Source organism: Gracilinanus agilis, chromosome 4, assembly GCF_016433145.1.
Source record: "Gracilinanus agilis isolate LMUSP501 chromosome 4, AgileGrace, whole genome shotgun sequence".
In the NCBI taxonomy this organism is placed as follows: domain Eukaryota; kingdom Metazoa; phylum Chordata; class Mammalia; order Didelphimorphia; family Didelphidae; genus Gracilinanus; species Gracilinanus agilis.
The window spans coordinates 361,359,571-361,380,421 of NC_058133.1; the positions used below are offsets into that span (position 1 = coordinate 361,359,571).

Genomic DNA, 20,851 nt, shown 5'->3' on the forward strand with positions numbered 1-20,851 from the left:
TTATCATAACAGTAGAGAAAATATTCATTTAGATAATATTGGAAAATTATAGTTTATTCTACAGAACTAGACAAAAGTTCATACAAATATATGTGAAATCTGCAAGCCTCAGAAAGCTTGCTGGGGATGGAGTAGTCGGATTGGGTATATTTCTAAATGAACATAGTATGAAAGTAAATATCAATAAAACTTTAAAATGCAGCAAAGATTTGTAAAACATAATAGATAACCAAAAAATATCAACCATACTCCTTGATTAAGTCTTTTCATTAGACTTAATTAGATCTTTAAGTACTAGAACTACTTTTCCCTTTCTTTGTATCCCAGGTGCTGAGTATAAGGCCTGACATACAATATGAACTTAATAAATGCTACCTGACCAACTTGTCCCCATACCTCAAGATTTCCATATTTAGAGTCTCCATCTGTGACCTTTTTTAATATCCAATATTTCTAGAGTACTTTTAAAAATACTTTAAAATAGAAGAATTTTTGGATTCTTTCTTTATATTCAAGTCTTTCACCCATTCTGAATTTATCTTGGTGTAGGGTGTGAGATGTTGATCTAAACCTAATCTCTCCCATATTGTTTTCCAATTTTCCCAGCAGTTTTTGTCAAATAGTGGATTTTTGTCCCAAAAGTTGGGCTCTTTGGGTTTATCATAGAGTAAGTGCTGAAGTCACTGCCCATTAGCACTCAATGTTTTTCCAATTATTTAGATCTAGTTTTAATTGTTTGGAAAGTGTTTTGTAGTTGTGTTCGTATACTTCCTGTGTTTGTTTTGGTAGATAGATTCCTATGTATTTTATACTGCGTAGGGTGATTTTAAATGGTGTTTCTCTTTCTACCTCTTGCTGCTGTGATGTGTTGGAAATATAAAGAAATGCTGATGATTTATGTGAATTTATTATGTATCCTGCAACTTTGCTAAAGTTGTTGATTCTTCTGTGCACAGTTATAACATATAAAATTAAGACATCAATCTATAATAGATTTCTATAAAGAGAAACAAGCTCATAAACAAAATGCAAGATGTGATATTTGTTCAATTTTAACTTGGAAAGTGAACTGTGTATGCATATGGATAGGGCCTGGACCTGTGAATTCAACAGTATAGGGATCAGATGAGAAAATTTCTTTCACTAAAGCAGGTTAGCACATTCTCAGTAACTTTTACTCTAAGATGTTGCTTGGGGGCACTAAGATGTTATTTGCTCAGGATCAAATGCAGAACACTAGGTAAATTTCAACTACATACCATAAAATAAACATGAATGTCAATTTTCTTATCAATTAACCTATTAACCATCAAATATCTATATATACATATATAAATTTCAATAGTGTTAATTATCAATATTAGACATGTTTCTAACTCTTAAGTATTGACCTATTTCTACCACATACACAAATAAAACAATCCTACAAGTAAAAAAGCCTAAATATGATCAAGAAGTTTGAACTTACCCATAAATCATGTTCTGCATAATCAAATAGCAGCCAAACCTTTCTGTCACTGTGAGAAAGGAACACCTTTTGTAATGCAATCACATTAGGGTGCTTCAATTCCCTTAAAAGCTGAAAAGAAAGTGAAAACAGCTGATGATCTCCATTGATCAAGGGGAAAATGCCATTTCTTAAGATTATATATAATGACAAACTATGAACTAGAAAAAAAAAGATGATCCATTAAATTTCATATTGAGTCAATTAGGAGAGATACTCTTATTCCATAATTTGAATCCATGAAAACATGAATGTTCATCAATCAACTTTTTTTCCAAAAGATCTTGCCACTAACTCTCCCTTTCTTCTGCCTCTCTCCCTCCTTTCTTTCACACTCCAACAATCCATGACTCCAGGCTCAACACTCTTCTGCTCTGCCACCTAACATAGGCCTGTTTAATCTACAAAGCTAGGCTTTTAAGCACAGAGCTCTCCTTTAAGGAGGTCATCTAGCATTCTGAGAAATGAAACAATGGGAGATGAAAAGAGCAGAAGTTTCTAGAGATTTTGCATGAGGAACTCAACCACCTTCCACCACAAACATGTACCCCACCAAAAAAGAAACATTAGTGGAACCTATATCTTTTTCCTCAATAAGTACTGTAATGTAGGGGAGTGGCTGCAGTGCAGTTGAAGTGAAGAGGATGGAATGAGGTCAGCCCCCAGGGCCCTAGGCTGGAGTGGATAGTGGATAGTGTACCAAGGGTCTTACACCCAAGCTGGCTGAGAGATAGTTGAAACTCTCTTACTAGCAAAGCCTAGCCTCTTTAAGCTCAGGATTCTACAGGCCAGCCCTGAGAAATGGAAGTAACCCTATTGGACAATAGGAGAGGTCAAAAGGAACACCTTTTGGCACTTTCTGGACCTTAATTCCTAAATGGAGTTTGTCAGCTATAGCCTATAGAATGTTCAGAAAAGTGACATTTACTTGGTCTTTGGTTAAGGTAAGGCAATGACTTCAAAATCTTTAAGCTTATAGGTCAAAGTGGTTTATTGGTCATGAACTGAATTTTAGGTAAAAGGGGTTGGTAAGTGGGTAAGGTATGCTAAGATCTTGAGATGACTAACTTCAATTAACTACTCTAAGAAATACTAAAGGTCTTTTTATGGTGCAGAAGAAAACAATGCCTTGAGGGCAGACTTAACTCTGATATGCTTGGTTGCTGACCCAGGGCAGTGAAGCCCTGGGCCAGATGGCAATGTCTTGAGGATAGAAATAGAATCTTGTTTCCTATAAGGGTTGTTGGGTATGCCAAAGAGCTATTGGTATTTGGCTAGCAATGGTAGTTGTGCTTACCTGCCTAAGGAAATCTAAACCCTAACCACCCCAGGGCCCAGTCCCACATTCCTAATTCCCTCTCCCTCAGTTCAAAGAAGAAACAGAAGAACCCCAGCCAAGGGTCTGGGACCCTTCTTTTATACCCTCACTTCAAACTGCCATCCTGGAACCTGCCTGGTTCTCATGCCAGGTTCTGTGTTCTAAATGGGTAACTGCCAGCTTGCACCCATGAAAGCATGGTTGCAAAATTTTATACACTTCAGTACATAGCCAGCCTTTTGTCTTTGACTGTGGCCACAATTCAAAAAGCTTTTTGCTGAAGGCAGTTTTCCCAATTTGCTTCATCAGAGGTTCATTTGATATATTCACCAAAAAAAAAAAAAAAGTCATCTTTTCCTATAAGACATAAACATACTGTGGAATACAATTTCCTTCATTCAATATCTTAAGTACTCAAAATTACATCAACATGAATGCCACTTCCTTTAATACAGTTTACAACCACTCTACATCTTAAGCAGTTCTCTTTGAGGTGTTTTGGAAGAAAAAAAGTCAAATATTAGGTGGTAATATTTCATAAGGCTCTCCAAACTTAGCTAAGTACATCTGTTGACAAAAAAAGAAATATACAATCTACTGTGGAATAACTATCTTCTCTACAGAAGATAATCATTAAGAGACAGTTAGTTTAATACATAAAGCTCTAGAGTCAAGTCATAAATATCTGGGATCCAATACCACCTCCAAAACATACTGACTTGATGTGCCTATAAGGAAGTCCCTCATCCTTTCTGAGCCTCAATTTCCTCCAAGTGAAAAATGATGATAATTCCTACAACCAAACACAGAACTGTTATAATGCTCAAATGAAATGTTTTTTCCCCCCCAAAGATCTTTGCAGGCTAAAAGCATTACATAAAAGTCAATAATTATTAAAGTGATAGGCAAAACAATCTTATCAGCTACAATGTATAGGTGTGTCATGATCTTTTTGTATAAAGATAATTTCTTCAAAAGATATATATTTCAAAAATTTTTATATATTAAATGTTAAAATTTGGGATGTATTGATCCAGTCATACCATTTCTGGGTTTATATCCCCAAAGATATAATAAGGAAAAAGACTTGTACAAAAATATTTATAGCTGCGCTCTTTGTGGTGGCAAAAAATTGGAAAATGAGGGGATGCCCTTCGATTGGGGAATGGCTGAACAAATTGTGGCATCTGTTAGTGATGGAATACTATTGTGCTCAAAGGAATAAAGAACTGGAGAAATTACATGTGAACTGGAATGACTTCCAAGAATTGATGTAGGGTTAAAAGAGCAGAACTAGGAAAACATACACAGAGACAGATTCACTGTGGCACAATCAAATGTAATGGACTTCTCTACTAGCAGCAATGCAATAATCCAGAACAATTCTGAGAGACCTATGAGAAAGAATGCTATCCATACTCAGAGAAAGAACTGTGAGAGTAGAAACACAGAAGAAAAACAACTGCTTGATCACATGAGTAGATGGGATATGATTGGGGAAGTAGACTCTAAACAATCACCCTAATGCAAATGTTAATAATGTGGAAATGGGTCTTGATCAATGACACATGTAAAACCCAGTAGAACTGCTCATTGGCTACAGGAGGGGAGTAGAAGGAGGGAAAGAACATGAATCATGTAATCATGGAAAACTATTCTAAATCAACTAAAAATAAAAATTTTCAAATAAAAAAAACTTGGGCTGTAGTAGATATTATAGAATTTTCAAGAAACATTTAAAAACAAAATGAATTTTCTTCTGACAGCTAAGAATATCAATTTTGCTAGCCATAGACCTCATTTTGTCTTCTTTTCTATTATATACATTTCCCAGAATTTGAAATATATACATTTTTTTTACATAATGTACTTATCCTAAACTTTTAAAGATATGGTTACAAATGCCACTTACATTGTGATTGATTGATAGACTTCTATTAATACTGTCAATGGTTATACAATTCTTTAAGATTTATAAAGTAAGTGTCTGTGTGTGTGTGTGTGTGTGTGTGTGTGTGTGTGTGTGTGTGTTAAAAAAGGTAGGAAACAAGGTCTTCCTGAATCCAAAACTAGCATTCCATCCAATATGTTATGCTATCCCTCTAGGGAAGATTATTTTAAAATTTATCACAATGGGATGAAGACAGATGGCATGGTTATCACATATGTGAATTATACAAAGCTTTGAATGACTGCTCTTAAGATAAACAGTCTAAGTGAAATCCAAAAAGATTTTTGGAAGTTTATATGTTAAAGAGTTTTATACTTTAAAGAGAGTCTTCTTAATCTTTCCCTCTGTCTCTTTAAGAGGCAAGGGAGCAGGTAACATTTTGCAATAAGAGTCAGCTAACTGACAGCCTGCTGAAGATTCTATTACGTAGGAGACAAAGTGGATATATAGGAAAAAGTGACAGTTGAAGGGGGCCTTTGTCTCTGGGACCCACGGTTTCCCTCTGGGAACCCCAAACTCCAGAAGTGTTCCAGGTCAAAAAGGATATAGGAAATTCCTTTCTGCCCCTTGGACTTTTCCCCTAGATCCTCTTTTATTCATTTTTTTTTTTTTTAGGCAATGGGGGTTAAGTGACTTGCCCAGGGTCACACAGCTAGGAAGTGTCTGAGGCCAGATTTGAACCTAGGACCTCCGCCTTTAGGTCTGACTCTCAATCCACTGAGCCACCCAGCTGCCCCCCCAGATCCTCCTTTAAAATAGATATACACCTCCCAGTTCCACCTTGATAAGCACCGGGTGGTACTATCGAACCCAATCAATTATCCCTTAAACTCCACAGATCATCCCTTGTGCCCTCAAGACAAAAAACCATCACCAGACATCCCTCATACCCTCCAACCCAGTAAATTACCTCATTCCTGATTCATCCCACCCCCACCAATGCTGTAGCCCCTGTTGTCAAAGGGACAAAAAACTCAGACCCTAGTACCAATGGGAGGTAGTGTTCCACCTGTACACTGTCTCCCAGTTGTTTGACACTGCTTCCAAATTAATAAATTTCTCTTTTTATTTTTAAGCTAATTTTTGGTATAGCATCCAAATTTTTAAAGAAGAAACTATTGGAGCTTAAGGAGAAAAATAGATAGTAAAACTATACTAGTGGGAGATTCAACCTTTTTCTATCAAACCTAGATAAATCAAACTAAAAAATAAATAAGAAAGAAGAGAGGTGAATGAAATCTTATAAAAATTAGTTAATAGATATATAGAGAAAAGTAAATAAAGATAAAATGGAATACACTTTCTTTTCAGCAGCACACAGTACATTCACAAAGTCTGACCATGTACTAGGGCATAAAAACATTGCAAACAAATACCAAAAAAAGGAGAAATAATAAATGCAACTTTTTCAGATCACAATGCAATAAAAACTCTAACTAGTAAGGGTACATGGAGAGGGGAATCAAAAATTAATTGGAAATTAAATAATCTGATTCTCCAAAACTGGTTGGTTAAAGAGCAAATCATAGAAATAAATTAATGATTTCATTGAAGAGAGTATCAATGAGAAAACAACATATCAAAATCTTTAGGATACTGTAAAAGCAGCACTCTGGGGAAAAGGTATGTCCCTGAGTATCCATATTAACAAAAAAGAGAAAAAGAAGATTATTGAATTGGAAAGGCAACTAAAAAAACTAGAAAAAGAATAAATTTAAAACCCTCAGATAAAGGCCAAATTGGAAATCCTAAAAAAATCAAAGGAGAAATTAATAAAACTGAAATTAAAAGAACTATTGAACTAATAAATAAGACTAGGAGCTGGTATTTTGAAAAAAAATAATAAAATAAAGTATTAGTTAATTTAATTAAGGAAAAGAAAGAAGAGAAACAAATTAACAATATCAAAAAGGATGATCTCACCTCTCATAATGAGGAAATTAAGGTAATTATTAATTTGCCCAAATATATGGCAATAAATATGGTGAAATGGATGAATATTTACAAAAATATAAATTGCCTAGATTAACAGAAGAGGAAATAGAATACTTAAATAATCCCATATCAGAAAAAGAAATTGAACAAGCCATCAAAGAATTCCCTAAGAAAAAATCCCTAAAGCCAGATGGATTCACAAGTGAATTCTATCAAACATTCAAAGAACAACTAATGCCAATACTCTACAAACTATTTGACAAAATAGGCAAAGGAGTCTTAACAAATTCTTTTTATGATACAAATATGGTACTGATTCATATCCTTAATGAACATAGATGCAAAAAGATTAAATAAAATACTAGGTAAAAGGATACAAGTTATCACAAGGATTATTCTCTATGACCAGGAGGGATTTATACCAGGAATGCAAGGATGGTTTAATATTAGGAAAACCATCTACATAACTGACCATATCAACAACAAAAATTCATTATAAAGTATTATATTTTATTTCAAATTCAGTCATAGTATATTATATGTTTAATCAGAAATGGTGAATTTCTGGGCTGTAGGTCAAATCTAGCCCTAAGCTTTATTTGACATCGGGCATGATTACTAAGTACATATCTACTAGCCACTCTTCTTCCCACTACTAAATTCCCCAGAAAAGACATGGGCCTCAACACTAAAAGTGGACTCATGGTTTCAAGTCATTTATTCAGTTCCTAGTGTCAACTGTGTTTTTAGAACCCCCAAGTTTGCCCCTGTCCCTTGGAAACTTTCCTTAAGGGAAGTCCCAGGCTGAACTTGTCTCTGACTGAACAATAAACCTTAAAGTATCTAAAGATCTCAATTTAGGTAGGATTAGTAGATATAATTAAATCTTAAGTACTCTTTTTGTCTATGAAGTTTCTCCCTTTCTACTGGAGACCTCTCCCAGGTAGCCCAGCCCCTGGCTGGTATCATCCCTTTGTATCCATTGTAAACATGGAAGTGGTACATTTGTAGGTAATAGAAAGTTCAGAGGTATTTTTGTGTGTAGCTGAAGTGGGTGGAGGAGTAGCTCATGGGAGGTGAGCAAGGTGTGTTGAAGAAGAAAAATTGTGAGCTCTGTAAGAAGTGTTTTAACATTTTATGTTGGGCTCTGCTAACTTCTGGGAGAGATGTCTGACCTAAGCTGCTGTCTTTTTAAGTCTTTCTGCTGTTTTCACAACATAGCCTACAAACCTACAAGGTTTTGGTGCTTCAAAGGAGATATGATTTGAAGAGAAGTATGTTCACTGCCCTCCTGGTCAGAGCTCTGCCAGTTCTTGACTAAGGTTTAGATCCACTGGTTTTGTGTGTGGTTGAATTTCAGTAAACTGATGCTGGACAGTATAAACCAATTGGGAGGTTCTCTAGGTTCTGAGTGGCTAAACAACTGTCTCCCTTTTGGTATTGGTTTCCTGCCCTGCTTATTCCATTGCAGGCTTAGGGTGGAGGAGCTAAAGGCTAGATTTGCCCCTCAGCTCTTCAACTCATGGCCACATAGTTATGATTCTGGAATTTGTTCTTTGCTCCATACACAGCCTCTCTCATTCATGACTGTTCCTCTCTAACCTGGAACTGTGACCTGAAACTGAATAATGGGTAGGAGACCAGCCCCCATCACCAGTTGAGGGATTCCCTGAGATCTCTTTCTAACCTGGTGTTCAGTCTTAGCACCTTGATTATCTTTGGGCACTAGAGTGTTCTTCATCACAGCTGCTGCTACTTCCAATGCCCCTAAATTGTACTGCGGACCAGCCCCTACTGAAGAAGTCTGAATAAATGAAATAGGTTAGAGAATAAAGTAGAATTGAAGTTGATTAATCCATTCCTGCATTATTTAGGAAACTGACCTAATTCCTCCAAGAAACCAAGCAACCTATGCAGGTGGTGGGTCAGAGTCCAAATCCCGCTATGGACAACAAAGGGACATCAGGACAAACAAATAGGTCAGGATGGAATGCAATGTAAACATATAGCTAAATTTGGATAAGTATTTAGGTACATGTGAAAAGTAAATATCCCGAGTGATCTGAGTGTTATCCACTTATCACTACCTTTGTTTATGATGAGTGTTTTCTTTACAAATAAGAACCTGGATATGAAAGGAAATAGCCTTATATCTTGTAACCTATATAAGCTGAGTTGTAATGTCAGTCTGATACAGCTTCCACTAGGGAAGGCTGTCCCAGCTGGTAGATGTTTTTTTTTTCCTTTTTTTAATCAATAAATAAAGGTTCCAAGTATTGAATTTCTGGATGTCTGGACTCCTATTATGAAGTAACCCACTTCACTTCTCAATGTTCAAAGACCTCTCTATGATTCTTCCTAAGAAATTAGAATATTTTTGCAAAACAAAACCAATGCATTCAAATTAGAATAAAAGTTAAATGGGAAAAAAATCTTAGCAAGTTTCTCTGAATAAGTTATACAACTTCATAAGAATAAGAGATATTCTTTAAAAGATAAACAATCAGGGGGTAGCTGGGTGGCTCAATGGATTGAGAGCCAGGCCTAGAGATGGGAGGTCATAGATTCAAATCTGGCCTCAGACACTTCCCAGCTATGTAAACTTGGGCAAGTCACTTAACCCACCATTGCCTAGCCCTAACCACTCTTCTGCCTTGGAGCCAATACACAGTACTGACTCCAAGATGGAAGGTAATGGTTTAAACTTAAAAAAAAAAAATAAGATAAATAATCAAAGGATATAAAAACATGCAGTTCTCAAAGGAAGAACAAGCTATCGACAATCATGGGAAAAAAGGTTCCAAATTAGTAAAAAAATAAAATGCAAACTAAAACTCTAAAGATTCTATATCAGGCACATTAATGAGCTGCTGATAGAACTATGAATTAGTCCTATGCAAAGGAGATTTACCTTCCCACCCCCCCTTTCTGGGGAGGAGCAGGTGACATCAACTCCTATTAACACCTGCAGTGAGCCTGAATTTGATTGTGTAAAGGAAATCATTGGGTGAATTGAGTCAAAGAGGATAGAATGGCAGCCAGAAAAAGGAAGCAACAGAGTCAAGAGATCACAAGACAAGGAACAGAACTATGTCCCCTGCACTGCTCACCTGGGCAGCCCAGGCAAAATAGAAAACAATAGTTGGCCCCCAAGATGTGACGTATGAGAATTAGTGGACAGAGAAAAGGTTTGAAAAACTGAGGCAAGAGTGGATTTCGCTCTAATCTCTTCCAGTTTTATTGCTGGCTGGACTTCCCTGCGAGCATGGCTAGCAGTCCCTAATGGCAGCTGCAAAAAGGGCAAGCTAAATGGAGCAATAAGGAAAGCAAACTATATATCTCTCTCTCTCTCTCTCCTATTTTCCCATCTTTTTCCTCTACTACTTTTTTATTAATAAATTTATTAATAGCCAGTCTCATAATTTTCCCTCTTATATTCCAGTATTTTGGAACGTGATTTGGAACTATGCCTATAAGTCACTAAACTGTGCAGACCCTTAGTCCTAGTTATAACACAACTGGGCCTCCCCAAAGGGATCAAAGAAATTAAAAAAGAATTCATATGTGCACAAATATTTATATAGGCTTCTTTTGTTGCAACAAAAAATGGAAATTAGGTGGGTATCCATAAAGTAGGAAATAAATATTTTGTGGAAAAAATAAATTGTGACATAGATTTAATAAAATATTACACTAGAAGAAATGGTTTCAGAGAAACCAAGAAAGGGATGGTTTCAGAGAAATCTAGGAACATTATATGAACTGATATAGAGTAAAGTAACCATAACTAACAATTACAGCATGCTATAATGAAAAACAATTTTGAAAGGTTTAAGAATTCTAATCATAGCTCTAAAGAACCAGTGACTAAGTATGCTAATGGATTATTAACAGATGGGACCAAATAGTGCAATAATAGTGCAGTGGATAGAACAGAGGACCTAGAATCAGGAAGCCCCAAGTTCCAGTCTTGACTTAAGACACTTGTCATCTGACACTGGGAAAGTCACTTAACCTGCATCTGCCTCAGTTTCCTCAACTGTAAAATAAAGATAATAGTACCTACCTCTCCATGAACACATGAAATTTTATTTTCCTTGACTACATATATATTCTTAGTTTATAGATAGAGATATTTGTCACCAAGGGTTTTTTTTCCTTTTTAAAAATTTTTGAGGAAAGGTGGGAGAGTGGGAATAACAATAGGGTTATTGTTAAAAAAAAGAGAGTACTATAAGAAAGGATAAGCAAGATTATTTCAGAAAAAACTGGGGAAATCTGCTGGAACTGACACAGAGTAAAATTAGCAAAACTGGGAGAATATTGTACAAAACAGCAATACTGGACAATGATTATCTATGAAAACTTGGCTACTCTCATCAATTTAATGATCTGAGACAATGCTGAAAGACTTATGATGGGGAATGAGACCAACCTCCAGAGAAAGAACTGTTAGAGTCCACTTTCATAATAGTGTATTTATGGTTTCATTTAGGGTATGTGAAGGAAGTTATTGAGGGGACTTTGATCACAAGGATAGAATCTAGTCTCTGGCAGCCACCCTCCATTCCACCCCACCCAGCAAGAAAGTGAGCAAATAAGGTAGGGAACCTCAAGGCAGGAGGCAGGCAGAATGTCCCCTGGGTGGGCAAGCAAAGGAGGAAGGACAGCAGTTGGTTCATGAAGTCTAAGGTGTGGAAGTTAGTAGGCGGAGAGAAAGTTTGACAAACCAAGGTCAGGGGAAATTGTCCTTTTCTACTTCCATGTTGAAACTGAAGTGGGGTGGGAGGTGGTAGGTGCACACCACTGGGCTGCCTCATAAATGGAGATGCCATAGTTGGGGTAAACTTTCTCTAAAATCAATCTACCTCCAGCTTCTCCCTCTCTCACATCTCTCACACCTTTCTATTTCTATAAAATATTAAAAATCTATGGCCAGACTCGCCATTTTTAATTATAATGGGGAGGGGGGGGTTGGTTATGTATGTTCTGATTGCTGCTCTGGTTGTATGATCTCATGTATAGACTGTGGACTATATGAGTTTGCTCTTATAACAGGGACCAATATGGAAATGTGTTTTTCATGACAATAAAAATTAAGAAGTTATTGATTCATTTTTAATGCCCAGAGAAGTTCAGAAAAGAAACAAAGATAGCTCTGAAACATGTTAAATTTAATGAATATTTAAAAGCAAAGGCAAGTTATATAGTTTCATAAACAACCCTTTTTTTTCTGTTCCATTCTGTATATGGACTTTTTTTTGTTATATGTTCAGAATACAGGGAATGAGAAAGGATTAATGTGTCCATCTCAGGGTGAACAACGTCCTTCCTACCAACCATTCCCACCAACATACCCCCATACTCCAATCAGGAATCAAAGTCTGTTTAGACTTGCAGAATAAGACCTCAAGGACATCTTGTTATTGCCACAAGCCCAGTGAGTATAAGTTCTGGCTCCAGACAGGGGGAAGTAGGACAGAGAGGTCCTACTTCCTTCAAGAACCTATATATAATAATCAGGAACCTATATATAATAATGTTTATATCTGCCCTCTTGCATTACATTTGCCACATTAGGGCATTTGTACTTTCTCATGAGAAAGAATAATGGCTATTTTTCTACTCTCACTTTCTAACTCATTTGGGTAAGTGGTTGTTTTTTTATTCCACTCAAGAACAAAAAATAAAATGTGTGTGTGTGTGTGTGTGTGTGTGTGTGAGAGAGAGAGAGAGAGAGAGAGAGAGAGAGAGAGAGAGAGAGAGAGAGAGAGAGAAACTCATTCTCAACAAATAAAGTGAATTATACTTTTCTTATCCCTGGAACACTGAATTAAGTTTAATAAGAGTTCTTCAAACTTGGTCCACATTCACCTGCCCCAAGAGGGATGGACTGCAGAAGCTCTCTGACCATATTTTCGAAAGAGATAGGATCTACTCAGCATCTGTATAGTTAGAAAATCTTGAATCCCTAAAATTACATTACCCAAACTTCCTTTCTGTATTACCTACAATTACTTTTCCTTTCTGTTGACATGCATCTTTTGAGTAATTGTATATAAATTTTGGGTAACCCCCCTCTAGCTCTCTTCCACATGAACTGAGTGGTGACCAGTCTTTGTTGCCCTAGCTCCCTCTTCCACATGAAGTGAGTGGGGAATATTCCCTGTGTTCTCTTGCTCACTAGTTAAATATTCATAAATATCTATAAATATTATACTTATTTCCAATATGGAGATATTGAATAAAAATTTTAAAATCCATATTTTGGCGACTTTACGAAGGGACCCGAGAACCTAACCTAAACCTAAGTAGGAACCCTCCCCCCCAGTCACCTGGGTTTCCTGCCCACACAAAAGGCGGGGGAAGCCCCTCTGGGCTCTCACTCCATCTAATGCCTTTTGGACCCCTCGTCTCCCTCATCTTTCCTGTTCTCTCTTCTTCTCTCTCCATCTTCTACCTCCTCCTCTCCTCCAGATCCCCTGTGGAGCTAAGCATCTCAACTCCCCCACTGAGCCCTCCAACGGGGCTCTTTTCCACTAAATCCTCGAGCTCCCTGCTTCTGCCACTTTTCTGCTGATTCCCCCCTCCCACCTCCCCTGCTGCTTCAAGCCTTTGCAAGTGCGCCCAGCAGCTGCACCCAGTTTGGGGGCCTCCCACTGTCTCCAACCACTACCTCCTTGAGACTCTACCTTCAGCCTCTGTTAGACATGCAGCCAGCCCACCACCTGGGGTGGCTTCCATTGCAGAGACTGTGCCTGCTTCTGCCACATCTTCTGTGACTGGTAAACTAAAAGACTCCCTCTCCCTCTCATAGTCCCAGTCCCAGCCCCAGGACCAAGGGGAGTCCCTTTCCTTGCAGGCCATCTGGTTACTTCCTAACCTCTGCCAGGTACTTTACCTCGGTGGTGGGGAGACCCTGACCTTTTTTTACCCACCCCAGCCTGCCCCAACATGGGTTTCAAAAAGCAGGTTAACCACTTCAACTCCCAGGTTCCAGCTGCAGTGGCTTCTAGAACCCTTTTAGACCCCTGAGCAACAAACATGCCCTGTTTTGTAGTCATATCCACCATTTTGGTTTCTGGCAAATACAATCATACCCCTTAACATACTCCCTCAACTAACCCTGACCTTTACTCCCACCCCGTACCCTAATTACACTCCTTACCCCTCCCTGTTATAGTGCTGCCTCTTAACCTCCAGAGGCCAGTATTGAGCACTCAATTCCAACCCCTTTTTCTGCTGAGCAAAGGTGGCTATTTTGTGCAACCAGAGGGCAGCAATGCCCCAAAACAAACAAACAAACAAATAAATAAAGGCATTGCAAATGAATTAAAAATTATTTTTTTGCAAATAAAATTCAACAAAATCATATAACATCACATAAAATAAAAGAATTGACATCTAATACTCCCACTTTTGAAGAAGAACCATATCTGGTAACGAAAAAGATGGCTGACATAGTTTTCCAATATAATCCATCTTTTAAAGATGTTAAAAAACACCCTCCTAATTCATGAATAGGCTCATTGAGCTTGGGGGCTGATATCTTGACCTTGATCTTTCTAAGGAAAGAGATATTAGGTAAATAAGGCAACACCTTGTCTACAACAGTTGAAAAGTGGTCCAGGATTATTTTAAAATGCATTGCCCAAGGTGGCCTCAGATGGACCTGGATGAGTTGAGAAAAACTGCTGTTTATGTCTCTAAAGGCCATAAAGAAAAACAGGAAGAGACTAATAATTTAATGGAAATGTTTCAAAAGAAACTAGACTCTAAGTGATGAAACTGATGAACAACAAAAAGGACATGATACTCAACCAATGGCACTTGCCCCTCTTCAAGAATCTGTCAGTCCCTTATATGCCACTTCTGTGCAAAAAGGGGTCATATAATAATGAACTGTAGGAATTGGAAACAATTAGAAATAATAACTTCAGAAACTACAACTTTAGAAATAATAACAATTATGGGGGGCATCTGGGTAGCTCAGTGGACTGAGAGCCAGGCCTAGAGATGGGAAGTCCTAGGTTCAAATCTGGCCTCAGACACTTCCCAGCTGTTTGACCCTGAGCAAGTCACTTGACCCCCATTGCCTAGCCCTTACCACTCTTCTGCCTTGGAGCCAATATACAGTATTGGCTCCAAGATAGAAGGTAGGGGTTTATAAAAAAAAAAAAATTATTTTTTTAAAATAACAATTACGATTTCAGGAATCACAACTTTAGGACTGATAACAATACTAGGAATATGGATCAGGCAATTGAAAACTCATACCAAATGAGTCCACAACAGTATATCTTGAGTGGAGCCCATCCCCAAACCACCCAGGATGCTACTGCCCCTCAGGGGGGAGGCCAAGGAACTACCCAAAGATTATGAAGGTACTGGGGGGGAGTGCAGGGAGAGAAGGGGGTTGGGGCACAGGAATCAGAGGATACAATCTTTGATTTTCTAGACCTTGATGTCTTACTACTCATCGTCCCTATCCACTGCCCTCCACATACTAATGAGCCCCATGTAACATTAAAGGCTGATAACACCTATTATGATTGTCTTTTGGACACTGGAGCTTCGAGGTCTGTATAGAAGAGTACATCTGACTCAGACTACAATTCCATAGGATTAATAAATGTAGTGGGGGTATCGGGGACAACTCAAAAGGTTCCAAAGCTTTCCCCTAAAATGGTGTCCAAAAGACCCCCAAAAAACGTGGAACACTCTTTCCTCTTGATGCCTGGCTCTCCTATGAATTTGCTGGGGAGAGATCTTTTATGCAAGCTTAGAGCCACAATAACTTGCTTTCCAGATGGCTCCATGTCGCTGGAATTGCCTGAGGAATCCTTAACTTTGCTCCCTATACTTCTTTCAGATAATCATGAGATGAAAGAATCTCCCACTTTTGAAATCCCAACTAATATACCTGAGTCTTTTGGGGCCACATCATCTTCTGATTTTGGCCTACTTAAATCAGCTATCCCTGTCCAAATTAAAACTAAAAAAATTTAGTCCACCTCCTTGCAATCCCCAGTACCCACTCTTAAAGGAGTCAATAGAGGGCGTTACCCCAGTAATAAATTCACTAATTGACAAAGGTATCATAATTCCCTGTAAATCTGAATATAATACGCCTATCCTGCCTCTTAAAAAGCCAAAATTGGGGCTGATGGCAAGAATATCTATCAATCTGTCCACAATTTGAGGGCCATGAACAATCACATTATAAAGAGACACCCTGTAGTTTCTAACATAAGTACTATTATTTCTTCTATTCCTAGAACATCTACATAATTTACAGTAGTAGATGTGCTCAGCCTTCTTTTCCATACCTATACATGAGGATTCCAGGCATATCTTTGCTTTCACCTGGAAAGGTTCACAGTGGCCTTGGGCTTATTTGCCTCAAGGTTTCACGGACAGCCCTACAGTGTTCACACCATTCTTAACTGCTGATACAAATGCCATTAAATTTAAATACAGCCATTTAATCCAATACATGAATGATTTCCTCTTGGCTTCACTAAATGCTGAAGCATGCCAAGAGGATAGCAAGCATCTCCTTTTGAAGTTACATAAGAGAGACAAAAAAGTCTTCAAAGACAAAGTTCAGTGGTGTCTCCCCAAAGTACAGTATTTAGGTTTCAATTTTAACTGCTGGGTTCCGTTTACTTTCTCCTAAACGTATTGAAAGTATACAAAAATTAAGTGCTCCTACCACTAAAAAGCAATTGAGGGCGATTCTTGGAGCAAAAGGATTTTGTCAGCAGTGGATCCCTTGCTATGAGGAAATCACTAACTTGTATCACTCACAAAAAACTCAGTCCCTGAACCACTTAAATTGGAAACAGAACGCCTAATAGCTCTTTCAAATTTAAAACAAGCTATCCTGTCTGCCCCTGCTCTAGGAATCCCAAATTATGACAAACCATTTATCTTATATGTCCATGAACAGAAAGGGGTAGCTTCAGGTGCTCTAACTTAACTTTTGGGACCTGCTCAACGCCTGGTAGCCTATTATTCAGCCCAGCTGGACCCAGTAACTTCAGGAGCACTGCCATGCCTTAGAGGAGTAGTTGTCACAGCTTTATTAGTAACCAAATCTACTGATCTGGTATTAGGATGCCCTCTGACCATAATGTGCCCTGACAAGGTAGAGATATTGTTATTGAGACATAGGACACAGTAATTTGCAGATCAAAGGATTACAAGATATGAGATAACCCTATTGAATAATGAACATATCACCTTAAAATGCTGTGGAGTTCTTAATCCTGCAACTTTGCTCCCCAATTTGCCAACTTCTGGAGAACCTTTACATGACTGTATATCTTTAGTGTCTATTGCTGATTAGCCTCATAATGATTTACTGGACACCCCCTCAGATAATTCAGATTTAATATCATTTACAGATGGTTCTTCCTTAATGAGAGATGGTGTGCACTTTACAGGAGCTGCGGTAGTTTCTGAATTGGATACTCTATGGTCAGCTTCCTTACCCTCACATGAAAATGCACAAGGTGCAGAACTCACAGCTTTGAAACATGCCTGTATCATTGCAAAGGATAAAAAGGTCACAATTTGCGCAGACTCCTGTTATACATTTGGCATATGTCATGCTGTTGGCATGCTTTGGCTTCAGAAGGGATTTGTAACATCAATTGGAAAAATGTATTGCCAATGCAAACATTATTACTGAACTTCTTTCTGCCCTCCAGCTCTAACTGTCATTCACTGCTCTGCACATACAGGAAAACGATTAAGCAGACATTGCAGCCAAACTAGCAGCCTTAGAAGGACCTGAATTAATTATGCCACTAACAATTGCTAATGATTTAGATCTATCCCTTTCCTATAATGGCAAGGAAATGGAATTAAAAATTTAAAGCTAAACAGATAAATGGAGTATGGGTGTCATCTAAAAGCAAACCCCTGCTCCCTAGAGCTTTCTATAACCAAATTTGTCACTCCATCCATAAACATGGTCATTTCAGCACCTAAGGCATTGTAGACTCTGTTAAAAGAGTATGGATAGCTCCTGGAATACCTACAATTGCCTCCAAAATATCTAACAGTTTATGCTAGCTGACAAGCCTTTAATCAACACACCTTCCGAGGAAAAGCATTTGGTGGACATCCTCTCACTTACACACCATTTGAGCATTTACAAATTGATTTTATCTCTATGCCAAAAGCTGGACAGTATAAATTTTGTCTGGTCATAGTCGATCAGCTGACCAGGTGACCTGAAGCATTTCCTTCTAGTCGGGCCACAGCAGCTTTTGTTCTCAAAATCCTTTTGAAAGAAATTATTCCTCATTTTGGCCTGCCAGCATGTATTGATTCAGATAAAGGAACTCATTGTACTGATTTGGTCTTATCACAAATTTATTCATGTTTGGAAATAACTACTAAATCTCATACATCTTATGATCCCCAGAGCTCCAGCCAAGTTTAAAAAATGAATAAAAAAACTAAAACTATGATTGGCAAATTGTACACGGAGACTCATTTAAAATGGCCCCAAATTCTACCTCTGGCCCCATTTTATCTCAAAAGCAGACCCGGAGGTGATTTACAAATTTCACCATTTGAGATGCTATTTGGACATCCACTTATTCATTTACCCCTGGCCTATACCTCATTGTTGTGAGAACTCCATGACTCTGGAGCTGCTATTCAAACAGGCCCCAATGACTTCTCGCTTCATAATTTGAACCCAGGTGATAGTGTGTAAATAAAGAATTTCAAACGTACTAGGTTGACTAAACTTACTTATGATGGACCATTCCAGTTCCTATTGACTACACCAACAGCCATTAAAATTGGGGAGAGGGACTCATGGATTCATTGTACTCATGAAAAAACAAGTGCCCTCTTTTGATAAAGAATAATTGCCTGTGCTTATTATAATTGCCTGTATTACTTATATTTGACTATTAATTGTGATAAGACTTCCCTATGGCTGGATTTCTACTATTTTCTTGCACTGTATTTGGTTAATCCTTGTACTTGAACAACACATATACTACCTCACAACAGAATATCTGTATTAGTGACCTATATTGACTTGAGATCCCTTTGGTAACATTTTGTGCCTTTTAAAATTTTTTGTGTATTTTCTTCAATGTATTATTGCTTTATCTACCTCATTTGCACTCACACTGAGGATCATGGCAAGTCAAAGAGGAAATGAATCTTATTTTTTGGAAATTAGCCTCTATACTTTACATCTGTCATTGTGAAACAACACATTTTTAATATTTTTGTTTTTTCTTCCTACACATGCTATACAGTATTTGATTTTTTCTCTTGTTTTTTTATATTTGAAGCACATGTCACGAATATTAAAAAGATATTTTGACTGTTTTGATTTTTGCAATAGAACAAGCTAAGATGTCCATTTGCCTAGCACAGTGATGGGCAAACTACGGCCCATAGGCCAGATGCGGCCCCCTGAAATGTTCTATCTGGCCAAGTGACATTATTCCTAATCTGACGAATACAATGAGTAGGATATGACACAATGAAACTTCGAATGAGTTGCCTTAAAATAGACTGACAGATGAGCATTTCCTTTCCTTTGGCCCCCTCTTTAAAAAGTTTGCCCATCACTGGCCTAGCATATAAATGCATATCCAAAAGCTTTGGACTATGGAAACCTGCCACTAATTATTTAAATATTATGAGACTTTTGCTCAATGAGTATGTCTAATCCAAGGAGAAATAGACCACAAAGGAACACAGAAGTTGACCTTGAAAGCTCCAAAAGAGCACAAAAATGTAAAAGAAACCAAACCAATTCTACAAGGATTGATGACATTCTGCGCAAAAGAGCGCAAAGACTTGATCGTGTGTGAAACTCAAGGTTACAGCTCTAAACATATGTAAAGATGCAGGATTTCCTTGTACCACACTCTATATCAAGTACACAACATCGATAGTTCTGGCTACATTATCCCTGAAAGTGAAGAAAACGGATCAAACCGGGAAATGCTATTTCCCGTTTGTTTCAAGATCTAGTCTCTTTTTCTATTTCTTTCATGATGTGACAACTTGCTGAATCCAGGCAGCTAAACTGGGTTAGTGAGTAATTGTTGTTTCAAAGCTTATGGGACATGGATCACTAGAAGAAACAGTCGTGATTTGTGAATTTTTTCCCTTTTTCCTAGAAATTTTTTTCTTTTTTCTTCAAACATTTTTGATATTCTGTATTTCCCTCAGAGGTTATTTTTTTATTATTTCTTTGGATTCTTTGATATTTTTGATAATTTATTCATATACCTTATGATGTGACCATGTATCCTTGTGTGATTCCTATGTGTATCCCTGTATCCTCCTCAGGGGGGGCTTTGTTATTACTGTGAATTTTTATTTGAATCTGACCCTAATTTAGAACAGAAGACTACCTCCCAGAATCCAGAAGGCACATGAAGATGCCTGCAGAGATCACACGCTGCACCAGAAGACCCAGAGTGAACTTCACGATATGGCGAATTTGTACTTTGGGGAGGTTGGCTGGCTGAGTCCCGCCTGAGGCAAAAACGTGCTGTTGCTTTTAGCAAAAGCATGGCGAGGAAAGCCACTTTCCTTTTTTAAAAAATTGCCCAAAAAAGCTGAGCAAAAAGGCCAAAAAACAGGCATGGCTTTCTTTAGGCTATCTGGAAAATTGAGAATTCGAATTTTGACCGTGTGATTGCCATTTATGTTACAATTAAAAATAATAAAGACTGATATAAATATAGAAATTAGTAGTTTAATTAAAGCCATGGCCATGCTGGTAAAATATATATAAGACCGTGCCTGTAAGTATTCAAAACTGCCTCCGCCATTTTTACCTTTCGTATCGTCTGCGCCTGCTAGCTGAGAGAGAGAGCTTTCTTTCAGATTCTCCTCCCATTTAAACTGTCCTATGCGTGGGGACACCTGCGTCCCCACGCCCAAAGAACCGGAACCGGAAACCCATTGGACCATGGGAAATGTAGTTTGATAGTTCCCAAGTGTCCATAGAAAATATATATGTATACTTTTAAATGGCATCTCCCAAATTCCAATTTTACAGAATGCATTTATTTTGAATGGACACTCTTATTTCAAAAAGGGGACTGCACCTTAATTGGCTTTTTGTCAATGCACCTAACAT

At 37.8% G+C, this 20,851-nt stretch overlaps 1 protein-coding gene across 2 annotated transcripts in view; it reads right to left on the bottom strand.

Annotated features, from left to right (window-relative positions):
- CDK19 (cyclin dependent kinase 19) overlaps positions 1-20,851 on the bottom strand; it is a 230,395-nt gene that overhangs the window by 79,516 nt on the left and 130,028 nt on the right. For both annotated transcript variants that reach the window (XM_044676702.1, XM_044676701.1), the window contains exon 3: positions 1,469-1,579. In XM_044676702.1, coding sequence (XP_044532637.1) covers positions 1,469-1,579 — 111 coding nt within the window. The remainder of the gene's footprint in view (positions 1-1,468; positions 1,580-20,851) is intronic.